Raw genomic sequence first — 22,916 nt, 5'->3', positions numbered from 1 at the left:
CTGTCCTGTAGTAGATAACTTCTGGGTACTCTTCTGGCTCTGTCAATCTGTTTTTTCACTTCAGCAAGTGGGTATTGTAGTTGTAAGAACGCTTGATAGAGATCTTATAGGTGTTTGTCTCTGTTTAAGGGGTTGGAGCAAAATGGGCCTAATCACATCAGCCACACTATCAGAGGCTCGTTCACCTGCACATCTACCAATGTGATATATACCATCATGTGCCAGCAATGCCTCTCTGCCATGTACATTGGCCAAACTGGACAGTCTCTACGTAAAAGAATAAATGGACACAAATCAGACGTCAAGAATTAGAACATTCAAAAACCAGTCGGAGAACACTTCAATCTCTTTGGTCACTTGATTACAGACCTAAAAGTGGCAATTCTTCAACAAAACTTCAAAAACAGACTCCAACAAGAGACTGCTGAATTGGAATTAATTTGCACACTGGATACAATTAATTTAGGCTTGAATAAAGACTGGGAGTGGATGTGTCACTAAACAAAGTAAAACTATTTCCCCATGTTTATTCTCCCCCTCCCCCACTGTTCCTCAGATGTTCTTGTCAACTGCTGGAAATGGCCCACCTTGATTATCACTACACAAGGTCCCTCCTCCCCGTTCTCCTGCTGGTAATAGCTCACTTTACCTCATCCCTCGTTACAGTGTGTATGGTAACACCCATTGTTTCATGTTCTTGTGTATATAAATCTCCCCTCTGTATTTTCCACTGAATGCAACCGATGAAGTGAACTTTAGCTCACAAAAGCTTATGCTCAAATAAATTTGCTAGTCTCTAAGGTGCCACAGGTACTCCTTTTATTTTTGCGGATACAGACTAGCACGGCTGCTACTCTGAAACACCATATATGGAAAGTGACAGAATATAAGAGTTAAATAGGGAATTATTTACCACATCAATTTTTTAAAGTAGTTTTTGAAGCATGGAGTTGCTAGAATAAATATAAATCAGTGGGTTTTTTTAATATCAGTTTTCACATGAACCCTTTCTTTCTGTTAATAAGGTATTGCATGTTCAAATAAAAGATCACACTGTTTGGACAAGCGAGAACAGTTAGGGATGAGGCGTAAGGATTCATGTCAGGTGACAGATATTTGGGAAGTGATGCTGTATGGTTAGTGGGGCTCCATTTTCCAGCAGTCACATTAGTTTTAGCCAAAGAGGGAATGCACCTTTTAGAAGAGGTCAGTGCAAATCAAATGATTTAAATTAGTTCAGTGAAGGAGATAAAATTATCCTGCAAACAAAATATCCTATTTTTCCCCTAAAAATTCATATCTTACGGTCATATTTAAAAAATATTGACAGACTTTATTTTCAGGAGCCTCCATGAAAAACAAAGCATCTTACACTGTATATAGTAAATTATTTTACTAGTAAATTCAGCCTTGAAATAATAATTCTATCTCCAGCCTGATGAGGTTTCAAAGTTAAATCTTGCCTTGAGTGATTGGCATTTCTGTCCTGAAAATTCCTTTAGTTATATTAGAGCTATTTTGTAGCATTTTCAGGATTAATGTGTATTGCGATATGTCATTCTTGCTTTTTTATCCTATTTTATTCATAATAAAAATCCAATATTTATTTTCATAGCAATTCTATCGCCACATTTCACTCTTAGATTACCACAAACATCTGTCAAGGTCTATCAGAACTAACAAACTCCAAATGGAGTTAAGTGCCTCATATGCACAGATGAGGACAAACCAAGTAGGAGAGAATACTCTGCTCATTATCACAGGTGATCACACTGATTTTACAATTGCCACTCAATTTTATTTGCACTGCCATCTCCAGCGTGGTTTGCCAGGTAGGAGCTAGCCATGAATCTACTTTTAAACATTACTACTTCCTTATGTTTACTTCTGAGAAAAAGCTTGCATTATGCTACACTGCAAAACAAGAGGAAGTTACTCACCTTCTGCAGAAAAGATGGTACTTTGAGATGCGTCACCCTGTGGGTGCTTCACTGTAGGCGTATCTCCTAATCGGAGAATTTTGGTAGTAGTGTCTGGTCAGCCCATCTCAAGGCTACATAGCACTGCGCAGGCAAACCACCCTCAATTCCTTCTCTACTCAAAGGGCAGAGCCCCTCCTCGAGAACACAGAAGTAAAGGGGAGAAGGGCGGTTGTGGAGCATCCATAGAGCAACACATCTCAAAGAACCATCGTTACTGCACAAGTTGAGTAACTTCCTCTTCTGCTTTGAGTAGTGTCCCTATGGGTACTCCATTGTAGGTGACTTCACAGCAGTATCCCCCATGGAGTGCTGGGGCTTCTATTATTGATGATAGTTCTTCAGAGCCGAAGATGGCATCAGAGATTAAGTCTTGAGTCTTGAGTAATCGTATAATATTCCGCGAAAGCATGGCAGAGACCCAGGTTGCTGCCCTGCAGATTTCTGAGATGGGGACATCTTTAAAAAACTCCACCAAGGTATAAACAGATCTTGTGGAGTGCTGCAGGTTATATGCATGGTAACAATGGTTAATGCAACGAGAGACCCATTTGAAGAATCTGAGCTGATATTGTAGAACCCTTGGATCTTTCTGCAAATGAAAGGAAGAGTTTAGGAGACTTCCTAAAGTTCTTAGTCCTGTCCAAACAAAATGCTAGGGGTCTCCTAACATCCAGCATATGTAGTATCGCCTCCCTGTTATCACCATGTAGTGTGTTGTTGTTGTGGTTTTTTTTTGTTTTGTTTTAACAAAAAGGGGGAAGGTGGATTAGCTGATTCACATGAAAGGAGTAGGCTACCTGGGGTGGAGAGGAATTGGGGTGTGGCCTCAAGGTGACAGTCTTCAAAGAAAACCGTGAACAGCAGATGTGCCATCAACCCCACTATTTCCCCTATCCTTCATGCTGAGGTAATGGCCACTAAAAATGCTGTCTTCATGGACAGGTATAACAGAGCAAGAAGCCATAGGCTTGAAGGGTGGTTGAGTCAATGTTCTCAGAACTAGACTGAGGTCCTAGGTTGGGGTGGACGGTCTGACACGTGGGAAGAAGTTTCCCATGCCCGTAAGGAATCTACACGTCATTCGGTGGGCAAATACTGAGCACCCATCCACTGGATGGTGGAAGGCCACTAAATATACTTTAAGTGAACTAAGAAGAGAGACTCCAGACCTTTTGAGGTCTACAATGCAACTTAGAATTGAAGGGATGGAGGAAAATGTTGGGTCCACTTGTTTGGAATCGCACCAAATTTGGAATCATTTCCATTTTTGCAGGTAAGTACGACATGTGGTAGATTTCATGCTATGTAGTAAAACCTTTTTCATCTCCTCAGAGTATTTGCTCTCTAAGTGTTGGAACCAAGAAGACGACAAGCCTGGAGTTGGAGGATCCTTAAGTTGGGGTGAAGGGTCTGCTGTCATTTTGGTGAGATAAGGAATGGGCCAAAGGTGAGGAATTGGAGAAAATACTGCCAGCTGCATAAGGTACGATACTATACTGATGCTTAGAGGATGAGGGTTGAGAGATTGAGGAATCGGAGGATGACAGCTTCCACTTTTGCATCCTGGATCTCTTATGCTCTGAGCCATAATACTGCTGTGATTGGAGGAACTGGGGTTGGGATCTGTGAAGTGGTTGTGAGCCGTATTTCATTTTTGGTCCTGATGTGAGATTCGCAGGGAATGTAGTGTGGCCCTGGAGTCCTTTAAGGTGTGGAATGATGCATCAGTCTTACCGGTGAAGAGTTGGACCCTTCGAACAGGAGATCCTTGAGTGTCATCTGCACTTCCTTGGGCAATCCTAAGAGGTGTAACCAGGATGCCCACCTCATTACCACTGCCATCGAGACTGAGTGGGCCACTGTGTCTGTGGGGTCCAGTGTGGTTTGCAGCACTGTTCTGGCTGCTAACTGGCCCTCTTTGACGATGACCTGAAATTGTCCCTTTTGTGCCTCTGAGAAGTGGTCAATAAACAAGTTGAGTTTCCCTTATTTTATATAGTCATATTTAGCCATTACGGCTTGCTAGTTTGTGACCCTGAATTATAATGTCGCCAAAGAGTATGCCTTCCTCTCAAAGAAGTCTAGCCTCTTCCAATCTCTATCATATGGGGTTGATTTGGCATGATGTTGCTTTCCTCGTGCATTAACCGCGTCTACTACTATAGAGTTACGTTGCTGGTGCATAAAGAGGAAGTCTGCCTCCTTAGGATGAATGTAATACTTCTTGTCGGCTCTTTTGCACATTGGTGCAGTGGAGGCTGGTATCTACCAGATCATCTTGGCAGGGGTCCAGAAGTGCCTTGTTAATTGGGAAGGCAATTCTAGAAGAGGAGGAAGTGTGCAGAATATCCAAGGTCCCTGATGTTGCACAATATTTGCATACTAGCAAAAATTAAGAACATAACTAGGCCATATATTGAAGGACAATATACAATGAGAGATGTGAATTTCTTTAAGGCATTAGAAAGGAGGGTGTTTCCATAAATAAGCATTTATAGTATTATAGTATTTGTCATAGTGTTTGTTGTGTCACAGTGTGAAATCAAATTTCTCTGGAACTCATGCAGAAGTGCACCATAAGGTTAACATAACACATTATTTGTCAATCCAACATGTTCACACGAGAACAAAAACCAAACTTGCTTTCTATTCATTCTTCACTTATGCTTTTATTCTCTCTGCTTTATCTCAATCAGTGATAATGCCTCCCCCCATGACTTCCAGGTTGATGTCACTCCCTGCATGACGGCTGCCAACACCAAAGGATGACCCTCTCCCAGACTAACCTTCTTCCGGATGTCTTCATCATTTGCTCCAAGTGAAGCATACAGCTTGAACGCAGCCTGGCGCAGTTCGTGAGCATGCTTTAAATCATGGTCAAGCTATTGAAAAAAGTAAATCAAAGTCAGATACTTTATGAGAGATCATTTAAATTTCCACATGGTATTTTCTTAAGTATTATAGGTAAGTGCCTGTTTACTTGGGTTTTGATTACATTACACACCAAACAGGCAAGATCACCACTGAAACTGCAAATTAACTTTGAGTATGTATTTATGTCCCATTGAAGTCAATAATTAAAGTTAATCACACATGTGAGTGTTTTGCTGAATTGTAGCCTATACAGATAAACAACAATAACCAAGAAACATATGTATGCAACCTCTCAAAATACAGGATGAGATTAGTTACATTTTCTAAGACAAAATGAATCCCACTCTTCCTCCTCTACAAGCCAGACCAAAATGTCTTCCTTTCGCCATGTCCACTCCACATAAAGAGTTACATGGTCAGATTGGGGGAAAACAACTAGATTTACTAGGATCTAGATATCAGAGGGGTAGCCATGTTAGTCTGTACCATAAAAACAATGAGGAGTCCAGTGGCACCTTAAAGACTAACAGATTTATTTGGGCATAAGATTTCATGGGTAAAAAACCCACTTCTTCAGATGCATGGAGTGAAAATTACAGAAACAGGCATAAATATATATTGGCACATGAAGAGAAGGGAGTTACCGTACCTTACAGTCACTTTCTCATGAATTATTGGGAGTGGACCACATCCACCCTGATTGAATTGGCCTTCAACATTGGTTCTCCACTTGTAAGGTAACTCACTCCCTTTTCTTCATGTGCCATTATATATTTATGCCTATTTCTGTAATTTTCACTCCATGAATCTGAAGAAGTGGTTTTTTTACCCACGAAAGCTTATGCCCAAATAAATCTGTTAGTCTTTAAGGTGCCACAGGATCCAGATTGCAGTCCCAATAAAAATGAATGGCATCAAGGGACCAGAACTGCTCTTAGAACTTTGGCCGAAAAGCTCCAACAGATGAAGCAACAGTATCTATTTAATTCAACATGAAAAACATTGTTAAGGGAATGTCGAGGTTGCAGGGTAAAGCACTCAGAAGTTAGGAAATGCCAAAGGTAAGGTTGTCTGAATAAGCTTAACTCTGCCCCAGTGCATCCACATTACAGTACAGTACATTACTTCATGATTATAACAATTTTTAAATAGGACAATCAATTTATCCTGCAGAGCCCTGCCTCATTCCATCTACAACTTACAAGATATTATCCATTTCACAAGATACACTCATCACATGGCTGAGTTAGGCATACATGTGCAATGCTGCTGATCTTTGCTCTGGACATTCATAAAAAGTGTTAAAAACACAGTGTCAGACTCAGGTCTGGAATGTTGGTTTTTTGATTCTCTAGCGAATGTCTAATGCTTCCCAGCCAGTTACTGAACCTCTTTTTTGTCTTATTTATTCCATTTAAAATCTGGCTAACAATTCTTTGTACTTATGTGGAATTTTTTCATCTGTGGCTCTCAGAGCATTTTGTAAACATGGGTAAGCAGGAGCAGCCCCATATTATAGGAGTTTGAGAACTAAATCTGCCAACTGTGCTTTCCCGGGCTATTCCAGAGCCAAATGGGATCACAGGGCCTTTGTCTTTCTGGTGTACATTCCAAATCAGTGGAAGAAGGGGCGGGGGAAGGCCAAGAATACTTTCCATCCCTGAGATCAACATTCCTTTCTTATGTTCTCCCTTCCCCAATGAGAGGAGGGGAGCTAGAGAGAGTAAGCAAGACAGGGAGACTGAGTCTGCAACTCCATGCTCCCATTGCAAAGGAAGCTAAAGAACTGTCTAGAAGGTGGTGCAGTAGGTGCTTGTGCAGAGTGCTTGGTTAACAGGCCTTTGCCTGCTCACTGCTCCTACAGTGTTATCTGTCTGGAATGTTCCTCCTCAGTGTGGGAGGAGGGAGAGTCATACAACAAAAGAAAGGTCTTGTGCCTAAAGAGCCAAAAACACTGAGGGCCTGATCCAACTCCCACTGATTTCAAGAGGTGTAGGATCAGGCATTAATACAGCAGTGCAACAATTGAAAGACCATTTTAATTAAAGTTCTGAGTACTTAAGACACACATTTGCAGTTTCAAAATCTCTTCATGTACTCTGAGAAATTCTGAACTGACAGAAAAACACATACCCTTTTGATATCGGTGATTGCACTGACTGAGCTGGGATACTTGAAGTAGTCAGAAAGCATTGCAATAAGATGGTCTGTTATACTGGCAATTCTCTGGAGCTCAACATCTGTTTCAATTAGATAGGCAAGTGTTTCGGCTCCTTCTACTCGTTCCTCCAGCAATCTCTCCTTACTACACATCCGAACCAAACTTGGCAGTGTCTGGAGGGTACAGAATTCAACTTTAGTTTCAGAGAATATAATTTGTAAGTCTTTATAGATTCCATTTCAGTTTGATGTCGAGAGCAATTCTCCTCACCAAAGTCTCTTAAAGAAAAAAGGTTCAAATGGTTGTGAGAATATACACAAAAATTAAGTTCAACTTATTTAAATATAGGCTCTTCTTAGCAATCATCACTGCGCTATAGGGTTCTCTCCTGCCATCTTTTTTGGTCATAATACTCCTTGCAAACGTCATGTCCAGAAAGGACTCACAACCAAAATGTTCTGTATGGGAGTTCATATGTCCACTTAATAGTCTTTACTTGCAAAGCTGTGCTGTAGAAAAGAACCCTGTGATTTGTCCTCAGAACTCATCAGCACTGCTATGCAAGAGACTTCTAGGTAACAAGGTAAAAATGAGCACATCAAATATCCCACTTTGATTCTAAACATTCCCAATTCAGTATTGCCACAAGCAGCAGCTTCTGGCAGTAGAAATAGAGTGATTCTGAAACAAAAAAACAAACAAGAACATGTTGCAATGATTTATCTCTCATACTCATGGTGTAAATAAAAAAAGCTGAGTTCCTTAGCAATAACAGGAGTGCTAAAAAAATACTGCCTTCATGTAGTCCAACTCTTGGAATCTGCATATCAAGCTGTGAGACCTGAGAATGGCTGAAAGCAGAAAGCCTCAAGAGAGGTCCATGGGCTATCCCTCATGGAGATGAGCAGTGAGACAAAGATTAAAAAGAGGCATGTGGCCTCTCCTCATTCATTTAATGTCCTCTGGACTGGAAAAACAGAGGGCCTGATGCAACAGAAAAGGCGTGTGAGGGAGTATAGGTCTGTGGAGACCATATATTATTAGAACTCCAATTACTAGTAAGTAATCTAATTTTCCACTAATGACATTGCCACCAAAGAGTTATTGGGGATCAGACATGCAGCAATCCGCCACAGTAGAGGGATTGTGGGAAGAGGGGTTGGGGGTGCAGGAGAGTGCTCTGGGCTAGGACTGAGGGCAGGAGGGGGATCAGGGCTGGGGCAGGGGGTGCATGCTCCGGGCAGTGCTTACCTTAAGCAGCTCCCAGAAGCAGCGGCATGTCCCGCTCCTAGGCTGGCCAGTCAGCTCTGTGTGCTGCCCCCCTTCAGGAGCTGCCACTGCAGCTCCTATTGGCCTCAGTTCCTGGCCAATGGGAGCTGTGGGGGCGGCACGCGGGCAGCATGCGGAGCCCCCTGGCTGCCCCTACGCATAGGATCCGGAGAGGGGACATGCCGCTGCTTCTAGGAGCCATGTGGCGTGGGGCAAGCTTCGGACCCCGCTCCCTGGCTGGAGCGCCAGAGCAGGGCAAGCCCCAGACCTTGCTCCCCGGCAGGAGCTCGAGGGCCAGATGTGGCCCCTGGGCCATAGTTTGCCCACCCCTGTTTTAGCCTCTCTGGAAATTATCCAGGAGTATTTAAAAGGAAGACCTAGGTCGTTGCTGGGGGCATGGATCCAGCCACAGTGAGGGAAATCAGCTCCCAGAGAAGTGAGATTTCTAAGATGTGCGAGTTTATTTAAAGTTTCTTTACGGCTTTTCCACATCTCAATCCTGAAGAAAGAGTGTTTGCTTAAAGCTTACATGGGATTTTCTATCTCACTTTCTCGAGGAAGGAAGAGACCAGAGACTGAGGTCTGTTTCTGCCCTGGGAAGAGGGTTTTTATGGATTTATGGTTTCTCTTTCCTGAAGAACAGAAGGAAACCGAGACCTTCATTTTTAAGGATTGTTTTTTAAACAAGTGATTTCAGACTTTGGTGTGCTTTGATCCTGGAAAAAGGGAACCTTGGGTCTGGAGAATATTAGTTCAGTAACTCCCCTCTCCAAGTCCTTAGCTGCACTGTGGTAAAATGGGGTTAGTAATAGCATTTTGTACTTTGATAAAAGGATTTAGCCACATGTTCCATTCATTTTAATTTACATGAAAAGGGATGGGGAAGAGGTTGGATTCTGGCATGAATTCAAAACTGGAGGATACAGCTTTTTTCAGTTTTCTATAAAACTGAAGTGATCAGTTTTTATTCCTTGAAATTGGACAGTCCCAAGGAGGTGGAAAAGGGTAAGAGCAGAATTTAGGACTAGTTATAGAGGTCCCGTGTAAACCTTCAAACTGCCACTGAGTCACAGCAGTTACAGATACATTTGAAGTAGAGGGAGGTGACCTCTGATTATTAGGGAAAGATTTGCACAGACCAATTGGATCTCCCTTTCTGGTGAGACTAAAAACAGGATGAGAAAGCAGGCTGTTGGAACTCAGACCTGCTTTGGAATTCAAAGGCCTAATATTTCCTATGGCTCTGAAAACCCAATAGACCTGGTCATGAACCTGATACCTTGGAAAGTGGAAAAGTTTAATCTGTTTTGCTAATTGACAAAATCAGGACTCACAAAGACGTGAAGATTTTACAGTTGTACTTCCTGAGGTAATCTTCATGAGACAGGGCTAAGAACTGAGACACCTTGTCAGAGCTACAAAATAATCTCCAAGCACCATCCTGCCTCTTCTGGCCAGTGAACAAAATCTCAGGTTTCAGAGTAGCAGCCGTGTTAGTCTGTATTCGCAAAAAGAAAAGGAGTACTTGTGGCACCTTAGAGACTAACAAATTTATTAGAGCATAAGCTTTCGTGAGCTACAGCTCACTTCATCGGATGCATTTGGTGGAAAAAGCAGAGGAGAGATTTATATACACACACACAGAGAACATGAAACAATGGGTTTATCATACACACTGTAAGGAGAGTGATCACTTAAGATGAGCCATCACCAGCAGCAGGGGGGGGAAGGAGGAAAACCTTTCATGGTGACAAGCAGGTAGGCTAATTCCAGCAGTTAACAAGAATATCAGAGGAACAGTGGGGGGTGGGGTGGGAGGGAGAAATACCATGGGGAAATAGTTTTACTTTGTGTAATGACTCATCCATTCCCAGTCTCTATTCAAGCCTAAGTTAATTGTATCCAGTTTGCAAATTAATTCCAATTCAGCAGTCTCTCGTTGGAGTCTGTTTTTGAAGCTTTTTTGTTGAAGTATAGCCACTCTTAGGTCTGTGATCGAGTGACCAGAGAGATTGAAGTGTTCTCCAACTGGTTTTTGAATGTTATAATTCTTGACGTCTGATTTGTGTCCATTCATTCTTTTACGTAGAGACTGTCCAGTTTGGCCAATGTACATGGCAGAGGGGCATTGCTGGCACATGATGGCATATATCACATTGGTAGATGCACAGGTGAACGAGCCTCTGATGGTGTGGCTGATGTGATTAGGCCCTATGATGGTATCCCCTGAATAGATATGTGGACAGAGTTGGCAACGGGCTTTGTTGCAAGGATAGGTTCCTGGGTTAGTGGTTCTGTTGTGTGGTGTACTGATCTTCAGAACCAGGTTTGTAAAGAAGGAAACCTTACTCCATCTGGAATCATTGTAATGTCCCAGGAGAGGCAGATTATTACTCACTCTCATGGCTAAAGTAGCAGAGGAATATAATTTCTTCCTAGGCAGAGGCATCTTCCTTACTATTAAAGTGGGTAGATGGAAAACACTGCTGAATTTTGCCATTTCAAAATCTGCTGCCACAGCCAATAATCCAGAAACTGGGCAATTAAGAAGAATTCAACCCCCTTTGGAAACCTGATAAGAGTCTGGACTTTTTGTTACTGAAACTGTAACTGGGATGGACCAAACCCCTCCAGCAGATTTGCAAAGTACCTTAGCTCAAAGAAGGTCAAATAGTATGTGGCTGGAATTTACCCTGAACTGAGATAAAAGGGATACTAAAAGCCTGAGTCATGCAGGTTACCAACTCCTGGAGAAAAGGAGGAAGAGATGAGAAGATTAATTTGAACAAATGGGTGAAGAGGACAGGGATCTACAATGCTGCTCCCTGCCCCCTCCTCCGGCTCACAGCATTTAGGCGAGGGACTAACTCAGGCACCATATGCCTTTCTATTTCCTGAACAACTCTTGCTCTTAGGATTTCATAGGCCTCAAGGCCTATGATCTGAACAGATCTGAACAAAGAGATTGCTGAAAGCCCCTCTGGCACAGACTGATGCTTTGAAGAGACATCAGCACTGGAGCACAATTAAGTGAGACAGAGAAGACAAGTACTTCTTTGCTTTAGTCCTCACAGTGCTGTAAGTACAGCTGTCAGTTGTATCGTGGATTCCTGGTACTCTGAGGCTTGTGGAGAACAATCAGCTGTCCCCTCATGGGAGCGGATGGACCCTAGGATCGCACATACAAGCCTCTCAGGGCCAAAGACAACAACCTCTTCTATGAAAAGACTTCAAATCTGAGACCCGAAGTGTTTGGGAGAGGATAATGTTTTGCTGCTGACAACTCTGATGGGAGTTGGTTCTACTCTTTGGCTGCTAAGGCCTTATCCACAGCAGGAGTTTCCTCCCACTCCCAGCTAGGGGCAAGAAGGTCATACATGTCAAAGAGATACTGTGAACGCTGCTCGACCACACATACAATAAAGTGAGCTGTAGCTCACGAAAGCTTATGCTCAAATAAATTTGTTAGTCTCTAAGGTGCCACAAGTACTCCTTTTCTTTTTACATCTAGATTGTGTATTTCTTAAACCTGAACTGTCTCCCATCATCTGGGATGATGGATACAGAAGTCTCACCGGACCAACAGCTCTTAAACCTACCAAATTCTACTACTATTCAAACAATTAACAGACTGAACAAGGGAATGCACAGGTTCTTTGACTGCATTGTCTAGCATACAATGACGAAGTGAGAAATACTTAAGAGGGCACATTCTTTGTATCCCTCAGCTCTAGAATGTTCAGATCTCTAGTTGATACATTAACATTCTAGATGTCAGTGCTAGCCACGGTTCTATAACTAACCAGAAAGTTGTGTAATTCCTATAGGGGTTCTCTAAAATGCAATTTCCTGACAGAAGGCTGGATATACAAATCATACCTAACACACCATGATAACAGTCTCAAAGATTTCACTTGCCCGCCCATATACGGAATGATGAACACAAAAATGTCCACACAGATCCTTAAGAAAAATATTTTATGAAACTATAATTAGCAGAGATGCTTTTTCAGATTAAAAAATTTAAACTAAAGAAAGCACAGAGTACCATCTGTTGAATACTGTCTCTTAAAACAATCAATCACAAATGATAGATTTTCACTTGCATTCAGACGGCAGCCTGGTGAAGTAGTTTTGCATGTTCTTTCCAAATGATTGTCCAATACTGCAGTGCAACTTTTAACTTTTTAAGTTTCTGCAACTTGACAAATATAAAATGGATTTTGTATCAAACTTTTTTTCCTGGATTCAGACTTACTGTAACTAGCTTAATAAACAGAATTAAAATGTCATCACTATTAAATATTTATAATGAATGTATTGCTACATAAGGAGATTTTCAAAGGCATAAATGGGAGCTAAGCACCTAATTTTTAAAGGGACCTGGACAACTAACTGCACTTTTGCCTTTGAAACTCTCCCCCAGAGAATCAATAGTGCTTTTGTAACACTTTATTACAGATGTACACAAATAAAATAGTGACAAACACATAGCGTGATAAAACTCTGGTTTAACTGCTGCTTAAATGTCAAACAAATTATGTAACCAGCTTACCTTTAAAACAATGCAGTTATCATCTGTCTGGATTGCTCCTGCCCTGCACATGTAAGTAAGGCTGTAACAAGACAGCAGAATATAAACTCACTTACTTCCAGCTTTTATAAACATTAAAAAGTTATTGTAAAAAGAATGGCTGTCCTAAAGGAATAACTACTTGACTTTGTTATAACACCCATTCTAACACATGAAGTTTTACTGGGCTCAGACACCATTCCATATACCATTCCAGACAGTTAAATACTTAAATAATACATTTTATTTTTCTACATTCAGCTTTAAAGACTTAGCTGTCAAACGCTGAAATGACTAGCAATGGTAAGATGGGTTAGGTTTTGCTCTTGCTAACACCACCATAAGTTTGGAATAATTTTATCAAAATCAGTGAGAACAGAATTGGGACCTACGTTTAAAAGAACAAAGTATAAAATGCACCGGAGAACCAGGTTATTGCCCTGATTCAGGAAAGTATCCCTATTAGGCCACGACTTGAGCATGTGCTTAAATCCCATTGAAGTAAACAGGACTTAAATCCATTCCTATTCATGATAGCATGTAAGCATGTGCTACGTGCTTTCCTGACTCAGGTTACATGTGCATAAAATAGCAGAGTACATGTTATTATGAACATTTTGAATTTCCCAACTTTTGAATTTAAACGTTTAGTCCTAACACTGTAGTGAAGTAGCATTTTGTAGTTAATCTTCTTTAAAATAAAAAAAGCTGCAAGCAAATTAACTTGTTTGTGTTCTCATGATCAACTGAGCATCATGATGCCTGAAGAAAGTGTGCCCTCCTTCCAGATACCAGGGTGGTTACTAAACACCCTATGTTCTTTGAAAAGTACTCCCTGGGACTGTGGCATTGGGAAAGGGGTACAGGAAAGACTGGTAGCCAGGTTAAGGACACACTGGCTAGATGGAGGGCGACAAGAAAGGTATCATGGAATTGTGGGTTAAGGGAAATTGAGTGAGGTTATTACAGGCTTGTTGGAGAAGAATCAGAGGTACTCAAAGGCAATAGGTAATTTCTCAGGGTGTATAGTATTGCAGGGAAAGTGGGATCTGAAAGACACTCCAAGATATTTTCCTAGGTGGGATGGAGATAGTCTCAGGCTTCTTGGAGGATCCCCTGGTATCTCAAAAGAAAGGTGCAATGGGAGCTACTATGTCTTCTACATTTCTAATGACACTGGAGGCGTCTCTCAGGAAATGTCAGGTTCCTGCTTGGTCCAGCTATCCATTTACATTTAAAAAATCATGTACAAGTTTAAGAAATTTGCCAAATTAGAACAAAAATAAATTATTTACATGTCAAAATTAAAGTTAAAAAGGGAGAAAACCCTCAGTCTATTGAGGTCTGTGTTAACTACTCAGGAGTAAGTAGTGATGGCGGTTAGGCAGTCATAGATATCCAAGCACTTACTGTCATGGTATCTGGCACCACTTACATGTACATAATTAAAAACAAGTACTTCTACAAAGGTAACAGATTTGATCTTGCCCTAAGCCACCCATCAACAAATGATACATTCAGCTAAAAACCTGAAATAAAGAAAAGGCTAAGTTAAAGAGGTTACGTTACAACTCTCCCTTAAAAAGTGAGCAGATGGGATCTTGCAATCAGCAGAGGTGAGGCCCACAGCAGGGATATTTCACTGAGATTGACATTACCAACCTCACAAAACCAACAGGGTTTGTTTTTTGTTGTTTGCACGCATTTGTAATTTCTGCGATTGGTTAGAAGGAGATAGCCTGTCTCTCAAATAGCTGCGTCTTCGGCCCAGCTAGGACTCGTCTACACAAGAAAGTTGCACTGTTTTAACTTAAATCAGTTTTAGTTAAATTAATGTAAACTCCTGTATGGACACATTTATCTTGGTTTAAGAAAGGCTTATTTCAGTTTAGCTTAAAGCAATTCCTAATCCATTTAGGACTTGTCTGCATGGAGAGCTGCAACAGTTTAACTTAGTGTGATTTTTAAAACATCTAGTTAAACTAGTTCAATACTGTACAGACATACTTACAGTATTTCACTTTAAACTAGCCTTACTATGCTTTAGTGCAAGAAAGGCAGTCAGTCTGAGTAACCAAAGGTACAGAAAGATTTTCGAAGGGTAAACCTATGGAAGTTGCATATAGAATCGTAGGATTAGAAGGGACTTCGAGAGGTCATTTAGTCCAGTCCCCGGCACTCCTGGGAGGACTACGCATTATAAAAATTGCAGACTGCTAACAGGCATGGGGTAGTCAGTCAGTCAGTGCTGCTACCTGGGAAACCAGTAACCATTTTAGATCCAGAAAAACCCTGGTATCATTTGTATTACAGCAGAGCCCAGAAGTTCCAGTCAGGCCCCCATTGTGCTGGAGTTGTAGAAGTATACTGAAAACCACTATGACAACAGGTAGTTATACATGTTAAGCTGAGAATACAGACAAAGCTCCTGACATTTTCTTAATGCTTCCTTGAGTCTGGTAGCATAACTCCGTCCCACCCAGCAAGAGCCTAAGGCAACCAGCCCACTTTTGTCCAGGTCCTGATCATGGTCAGGTATTTGGAAAGCAAGAAAAGGGCCAATCCAGATTTGATGAAAAAAATGCAGATGTATCATTTTTACATGGAGAAAATTGCAAGCCATAACAGCTCACTATCTCCTCTTATCTCATAAAAACAATGAACAGAAGGATAAGATAGAAAGGACTCCTGTGTGATTCTCCATGCAAGATCCTTCTAAAGGCTACGTCTACTATTGGAACCAGGGGTATGATTCCCAGAATGCGCAGACACTTTCATGCTAGCTCTCTTCAAGCTGGCATGCTATAAATAGCAGCGTAACCACGGTAGCACAGGCAGTGACAAGTGACAGCACAAGCTAGCTGCCCCAAGTACAAACCCACATGGGTACATGTTCAGGGAAGCTTCCCCATGCTGCCACTTGTCACTGGCCATGCTACCCCACTATTTTTAGCCTGCTAGTTCCATGGAGAACTAGTGTGGGCATATCTACATGAACTGGGAATCTCTCCCCCAGCTCCAAGCCGAGACATAGCCTAAGAGAAATTGCCCATTGCACTCTCAACCAACCAACCATACTGGGGGCAGCTGATAAATCTAACAACATGAGCATGGACCCTTGATCTCTGACCCTTGCTTAGCGGAGGTCAACCAATGAGATTTGCACAGGCTTTTTCGCCATGCACAGGCACAAAATGGTCGGGTAGGGACCCAGGAAGTGGAGGACTCCAAATGCTATGGGAGATGAATCAACACTACCTTCTCAATGGTTTTCCCCCAATTTGGGAGGTTACAGACAACTTAATTTGTGAAGTTGTTAACAACTTTTAAAACCAAATGACAGCATATATAAGGATTGACAGCTAACAACCATTAACAGTAACCAGTAATGGATGCAGATGCTCCACACAGGCTTTCACCAGTTGTGAGACCATAGGTCCCTCTTCCAGACAGTTAAACGCATTTCACCCAGTGCACTGAGGACTCCCACTTGCAAAACTATGTGGAACTCCATCCGGGAAGATGGAGAGCCTGTCCACTCTTGCTCTGACACTCAATCCAAATAATCAGACAAACCATCTTGGATCAAAAAATCCACCAAACACTACGAGCTCGAGGATTAAACCCACAAGCTCAAAGGGGTTGGGGGTCCCCACTAGCAAGGTCCAGAGATAGCATTTGGTGAAAAGCCCAGCCCCATCTGCTGGCAAATGGGAGGAGGTACAGGAATTTCTTATGGGGTGCTGTGCCTGGGTCCTGTTTGTGGGGAATAGCTAGTGAGTGTTTGAAAAATGTGAAGCTCCATATCCCTTAGCTATGAGAAAGAAGAAGTCACTTGCTGGCTCCTCTCTTCCTTCCTGAGCCTTCTGGCTGCTGTAAGGACAGAGGATATTTTCTACTCTACCTCTCCCCCTAGATCCCACTGACTGCTGAGTGGGGTGTGCCAGCTACTCTACCCTAGCCCATACCCCCTAGATTCCTGCAAGGATAGTTGGCAGTAGGATTACTCCCCACTATTAACCCTGCATGGTTTTAATTCCTCTTCCCACAAACATCATCAGGACCACCCCTGCTGTTGCTCCTATCTTTCCCACATTGCAGCAACATCCAACAGTCAGTGGCACAAAAGCTATTGAACAGCAACAGTGAAACTGCCTGCAATCATTTTAAATGCCAATATGTTGTTGCTTTTTACCTCTACAGTAGAAGGAACAGCAGCAGGGATACTGGAGGTGCCTGTTGCACTGTCTACACTAGGGAAGTTTTGCAGAATTTTCCCACCATCATCATCACTGGTTCACATCCACCAGTATTAGCAACGTTGGGAGCCTCAGCACAAACCAGCTTCTGGATGTCATTGGTGTTTTAAGCACTTTGTTATCTAATCTGTTCAGAGCCAGTTTAAGCAACATTAGCATGAACAGGCATCCGATTAACACTTAGGCTATCACTGTTGACAACACTACTGAACTGATGTTAAACGGTGATGCAATACATTTGCAATATTTACTTAGTATAGATAATACCTGTGTAGGTTTTCATTCAGTTCACACGGGGAAAAATGTCTGCCAAATTGAGAACATAAGCACTACAAACTTTAAAAAAGTGCTTAGAACTTGAATATACCACATAGGCCACAAGTACATTATCTGAGCTGGATCCAGCACCTGGGCGAGGGTTTTACCATAAAATTGAGCAAGCTACATGCTGCTGCTAAGAGCCTTCTGGTGTCACATATCAGTGCCTTTTTGGCTGCTTGTGTCCCTCATACCTTCCTCAAGAGCTTTTGTAACTAGAACAAATATATATTTTAGGCTGAACTGGTTTCCTTATAGAAAGCTTTTGTCTTTATGGGCCTGTCTACACTACAGATTGTTTACTGAATATGAATCCAGGTTACATTGCACAGTTTGCTCCTGATTACACACAATATGATTTAAACATGATCCCTATACCATGACAGACTGCAACTAAATTGTCACTCTTCCTTTGCTGCATACTTAGAAATTCCCTGATAGTGTTACCACACAAACCAGTCCTATTACTTCCCAGGTCTTCACCTGGAGAACATCCCAAGGTGCATCGCACCATCTGCTACAGAAAGCACTAAGTATTCTCAGCACTCTATTCTCTGTACACCAGCAATGCTTACTATATAATTAGGAAGTTGTGGACCAGATCAAAATGACCAATACTTAAGGTTGCTAGCTATATCAAAACAACCCACTATCCCCAGTCTGTTGGATTGCTGACGTCTTTTACCAGTACCTACCCCAAAATCAAGAATGTTCAAGTGCACACCTAGTCTTAATACTAAACTGAAAGACCTTGCTAGTGATCTAGATTAAAAGCACCCTGGTTAATCTCAGCTCATCTAAACTAAATCAGTAGGTGTATCAGCAGAGAGTTGAGATTCACCAAATCTGAGAATCCCATGCAGTAAGAAAGTCAAGGCAAGAAAGGTCCAGAATCATTGAACACAAGATGATAGCTGGGAAATCCAGCAAAGGATGAACCATCTGCTCAGTCAGATGGCATTAGGCACCAGAATGATATTTAGCCCATGCTACATAGTCAAGAGCTATGTGTTGAAACAGCCGACGACAACAGGGTGCCAAGGAGAAGAAAGAAGATTGTATCAGCTGGGTGCTGGAATAGAACAGTGGTGGTGACAGTTGATCACAGACGTGGCAATGTTGTCAAACTAGCTGGGGGCTGAAGTTTTAAATTGCTCAAAGTGGATGAAAGGTGGCAGGACCTCATTGTAACCTAGAGAAGAATTTTCTAAAGAATTATGTAAACTAATAGTGTCTGCAGTAAAAACTGCCAATTGGAGGTTTTCAAGGCTCCTTGTGAGGCTGAAGATGTTTTAGCAATGGAGGAAGATAGCTAAGACTTTAAGATAAAAAGATTAGACACGTGAATAAGAAGAGTAGCCACATTATGAACAGGAAACATTTATAAGGGGTACAAATTCATGTTTCAGAACACAAGCCAACCACTAACTGCTTGGAGATCATGAAGTATCTTTCCACATGGGCATATCAGTACTTTGCACCTTCTTTTAAAGCTTGTAGCATTGACCAATGTCAAGAGCAAATAAGAGATTAGATCAACCATAGGTTTAATCCAATACGGAATTCCTACGTTGCTATGAAACATTTTATCTCCAGGACTAGTGAAAGTCAAAGATGATATAGAAATTTGCCAAATTGGCATAGTTGTTTCCATAGAACTAAGAGTACTTCTGCTTAAGCAATTGTATATTTTATACTGAACAGGACTGCGTAGTCCCAATATATATAATCAAATAAACAAAGCAGCATCTTCTAAAATTGGTTTTATACTTGTACTAAAAGTTATATTTATTCAAGAAAAATTCTTTTAATCAATCTTTAGATAATTCATCTCATGCTCTTACGATACTGAAAAACATCTAGTCAATACTCAGTTACTCAAGCTTCGGAGAGACAAGGTGGATGTGGTAACATCTTTTATTGGACCAACTTCTGGAGACAGGCCTGAACAATTTAGTGTTTTATTGAAATATAGGAATTTTAGTAGAATTTAATACATATTTTATGTATATTAATAGAATATACAAGACAATTGTTTGTAAAAGTTTGAATTTCTTGCTACAAGAGGTATACTGTATTTTTTATGTACACTTGTTCCTTGGAAAATTCAAAAGGTGTCTCTGGTGTTTAAAATTTAGGAAAATATAACCTTCCACGGGAAACCGGCAGCACCTGAGAACAGCAGCAGAAGTTAACACTTATTGCTATCGGGTTTGCAGGAGAGTGCTGGTTGCTTTTAAAAACATTCAATCAGCCCATGACAATGGTCTTCGAAGTATTTGATCTGTCTTTATGAGTTGACTGTGGTTTTCAGATTCTTGCTTACTCCACAGATGTCCATGAAAGGCTGCAGGGGAGGTAAGGTTTCCCCTGAAATTATCTCAAAATATAATTTCTCACTAAGAATTACTGATATAGAACAGGTCTTGAGGTTAATTACATCATTAAAAAAACTTTTTTTTCAAGAATGTGCCCACATTCCATGGTGTTTTCTACATAACTCAACTAGATGTTGTAAATTTACTATCTCTAAGGGTGAATGATCCCGGAGTGTAGTACAAACTGCAGAATTCCGACAATCACACAGAGACCTCAGATAAGAAGAGGATTGAGTAGGAAACAAGGCAAAAAATAAAACCACCAGGAGAGGGCAGGTCTCGGGGGAAACACTCATGGGATGGAGAACCTTGCTGATTAACAGAGGACAGAGATAGCAAGCAGGAGATAGAGCAGCCTGTTCATTTAACATAAGCATTACTCCCTACAGCTATCACAGCCTAAAAATGTACACACCTTGTGCTCAGATCTCTCCCATCCCCCGAGGCACTTGTACGCTACACTTGACAGAGCTCCTCCCCTTTCCAGAGGTGCCTGCTTTAACTGATCTGAAGCACATCCATTACCCTCTCTCAAATGCCTTTAATGAAGGCAAAATACTGAAATAAGTGGGCAAAACTGTTACAATTCTGAACAAATATTTGTAATTCCTGATAGCTGTTCAACCTCACTATTGGAGAGTAGATTGGGTACCTCCAAAAGAAATACAGTACCAGAAAAAGTAATACAACAACATAACAGGAAGAAACAAATTACTTAAGATGGTTACAGGCAAGGCCCCATATATTACACCATTCCAAAACAACAAAATTCAGTTCTTGTCACGGAATTATACTCCAAAAACTGAACTTTAAAAAAAAGAAATATGTTTATAGTCCTTGTGGATAAGGAGATTAACTTGAACACACACACCCCCTCTCAAACAGTAATTTTGAGAAGTATAGTGGCACTCCAGAGATTTTCAATAAAGACCCCATTGAGTCTACAATTCTACAACTCTGGAATCTGGCATTTTTCCAAGATACCACAGAATTCAGAATTTTTGTCATAGAATTTGCTGTGTCCAAGTGCCTGGAATTTTGCTTTCTCCTCCCCTGCCCTGCCAGGACCAGCCTGCCGCTCCCTTTACTCTTCAGCTTTTCTCACAAGGGGAAGTTAACTGGATTCCAGTCCATGATCCCTGCACTGTTCCATGGAACCAGGCAGTTGTGTGGCTCAGGAAACCAGTCCTGGAGTCTAGCTTCCACCACTTAGGATGACAAACAGATACCTGAAGATCAGTGCAGAAGCAGAGGCTAGGGGAGCCAAGGAGATGAATTGCTGAAGCTGGCTACCCGCTGGGACACACATGATGTGTTGTAATAATTGAGGCCTAACAGGCCTATCCTAATTGTGGGCTGAATTATTGGAAAGTGGGTAAAAGTTTGTAAAATGTTACAATCACCTATAACAATATATGTTGATGCACAAAGGGAAGACAAAAAGCCTGGACTAGTCCATACAAAAAGGTCTACTAAAGCAACCCAAGGAATACGCTGAGATCGTGCCTAGTAAACAAAAAGCAAATGGAATTAGAAGTTAATGGACCAAAACTGATGTCATAAACTAGGCTTCATTGGCAGACAAGTAATGAGGGAATGTGCTGTCCTGCCCACCACTCCTTTTGGAATCCTCAAAAAAGAGAAACTTTGGCCAGGGGTGGAGGGGAAGGGTGGGGAATCAAATGGGAAAAACTCCTGGAGGAGCCCAACACGTCTCCGCTTCACTCCAGAGATTTTCGTTCATTTGTGAGTTTCAAGGATGACTGTGACACCCAGACTTTAGCACACCAGTAGAGACCTGATACATGTGAGATCTTGCTCTGTCTTCCCCTCCCTTTTCATCTCCCACTATATCTCTCTCTCAGCTTTTCACCTGATCTTGAGACCAACTGCACCGCCCAGCACCAGCACAATGAGATGAGCTTTCCCATCGAGCTCTGGTTGGCCTGAGGAGGATTGGTGAAGGAGACTGAGATGACCAGCTGAATCATAGAATCATAGAATCATAGAATATCAGGGTTGGAAGGGACCCCAGAAGGTCATCTAGTCCAACCCCCTGCTCAAAGCAGGACCAAGTCCCAGTTAAATCATCCCAGCTAGGGCTTTGTCAAGCCTGACCTTAAAAACCTCTAAGGAAGGAGATTCTACCACCTCCCTAGGTAACGCATTCCAGTGTTTCACCACCCTCTTAGTGAAAAAGTTTTTCCTAATATCCAATCTAAACCTCCCCCATTGCAACTTGAGACCATTACTCCTCGTTCTGTCATCTGCTACCATTGAGAACAGTCTAGAGCCATCCTCTTTGAAACCCCCTTTCAGGTAGTTGAAAGCAGCTATCAAATCCCCCCTCATTCTTCTCTTCTCCAGACTAAACAATCCCAGCTCCCTCAGCCTCTCCTCATAAGTCATGTGCTCTAGACCCCTAATCATTTTCGTTGCCCTTCGTTGTACTCTTTCCAATTTATCCACATCCTTCCTGTAGTGTGGGGCCCAAAACTGGACACAGTACTCCAGATGAGGCCTCACCAGTGTCGAATAGAGGGGAACGATCACGTCCCTCGATCTGCTCGCTATGCCCCTACTTATACAACCCAAAATGCCATTGGCCTTCTTGGCAACAAGGGCACACTGCTGACTCATATCCAGCTTCTCGTCCACTGTCACCCCTAGGTCCTTTTCCGCAGAACTGCTGCCGAGCCATTCGGTCCCTAGTCTGTAGCGGTGCATTGGATTCTTCCATCCTAAGTGCAGGACCCTGCATTTATCCTTATTGAACCTCATTAGATTTCTTTTGGCCCAATCCTCCAATTTGTCTAGGTCCTTCTGTATCCTATCCCTCCCCTCCAGCGTATCTACCACTCCTCCCATTTTAGTATCATCCGCAAATTTGCTGAGAGTGCAATCCACACCATCCTCCAGATCATTTATGAAGATATTGAACAAAACGGGCCCCAGGACCGACCCCTGGGGCACTCCACTTGACACCGGCTGCCAACTAGACATGGAGCCATTGATCACTACCCGTTGAGCCCGACAATCTAGCCAGCTTTCTACCCACCTTATAGTGCATTCATCCAGCCCATACTTCCTTAACTTGCTGAC

General features: G+C 41.9%; 1 protein-coding gene across 30 annotated transcripts in view; it reads right to left on the bottom strand.

The window, feature by feature from the left end:
* Positions 1-22,916, bottom strand: part of ARMC8 (armadillo repeat containing 8) — a 192,342-nt gene that overhangs the window by 46,046 nt on the left and 123,380 nt on the right. For 25 of the 30 annotated variants that reach the window (XM_043492813.1, XM_043492825.1, XM_043492819.1 and 22 more), the window contains 3 exons: positions 12,842-12,902; positions 6,990-7,190; positions 4,769-4,864 (listed from right to left, as the gene is read on the bottom strand). In XM_043492813.1, the coding sequence (XP_043348748.1) occupies positions 4,769-4,864; positions 6,990-7,190; positions 12,842-12,902 (358 nt within the window). The remainder of the gene's footprint in view (positions 1-4,768; positions 4,865-6,989; positions 7,191-12,841; positions 12,903-22,916) is intronic. The other 5 variants (XM_043492830.1, XM_043492829.1, XM_043492835.1 and 2 more) reach the window with 1 other exon arrangement.

This window comes from Dermochelys coriacea, chromosome 9 (assembly GCF_009764565.3).
Source record: "Dermochelys coriacea isolate rDerCor1 chromosome 9, rDerCor1.pri.v4, whole genome shotgun sequence".
NCBI classification, from domain to species: domain Eukaryota; kingdom Metazoa; phylum Chordata; order Testudines; family Dermochelyidae; genus Dermochelys; species Dermochelys coriacea.
Note: the sequence above shows the minus strand (reverse complement) of the source record. Positions and strands in the feature narration are given on the sequence as shown.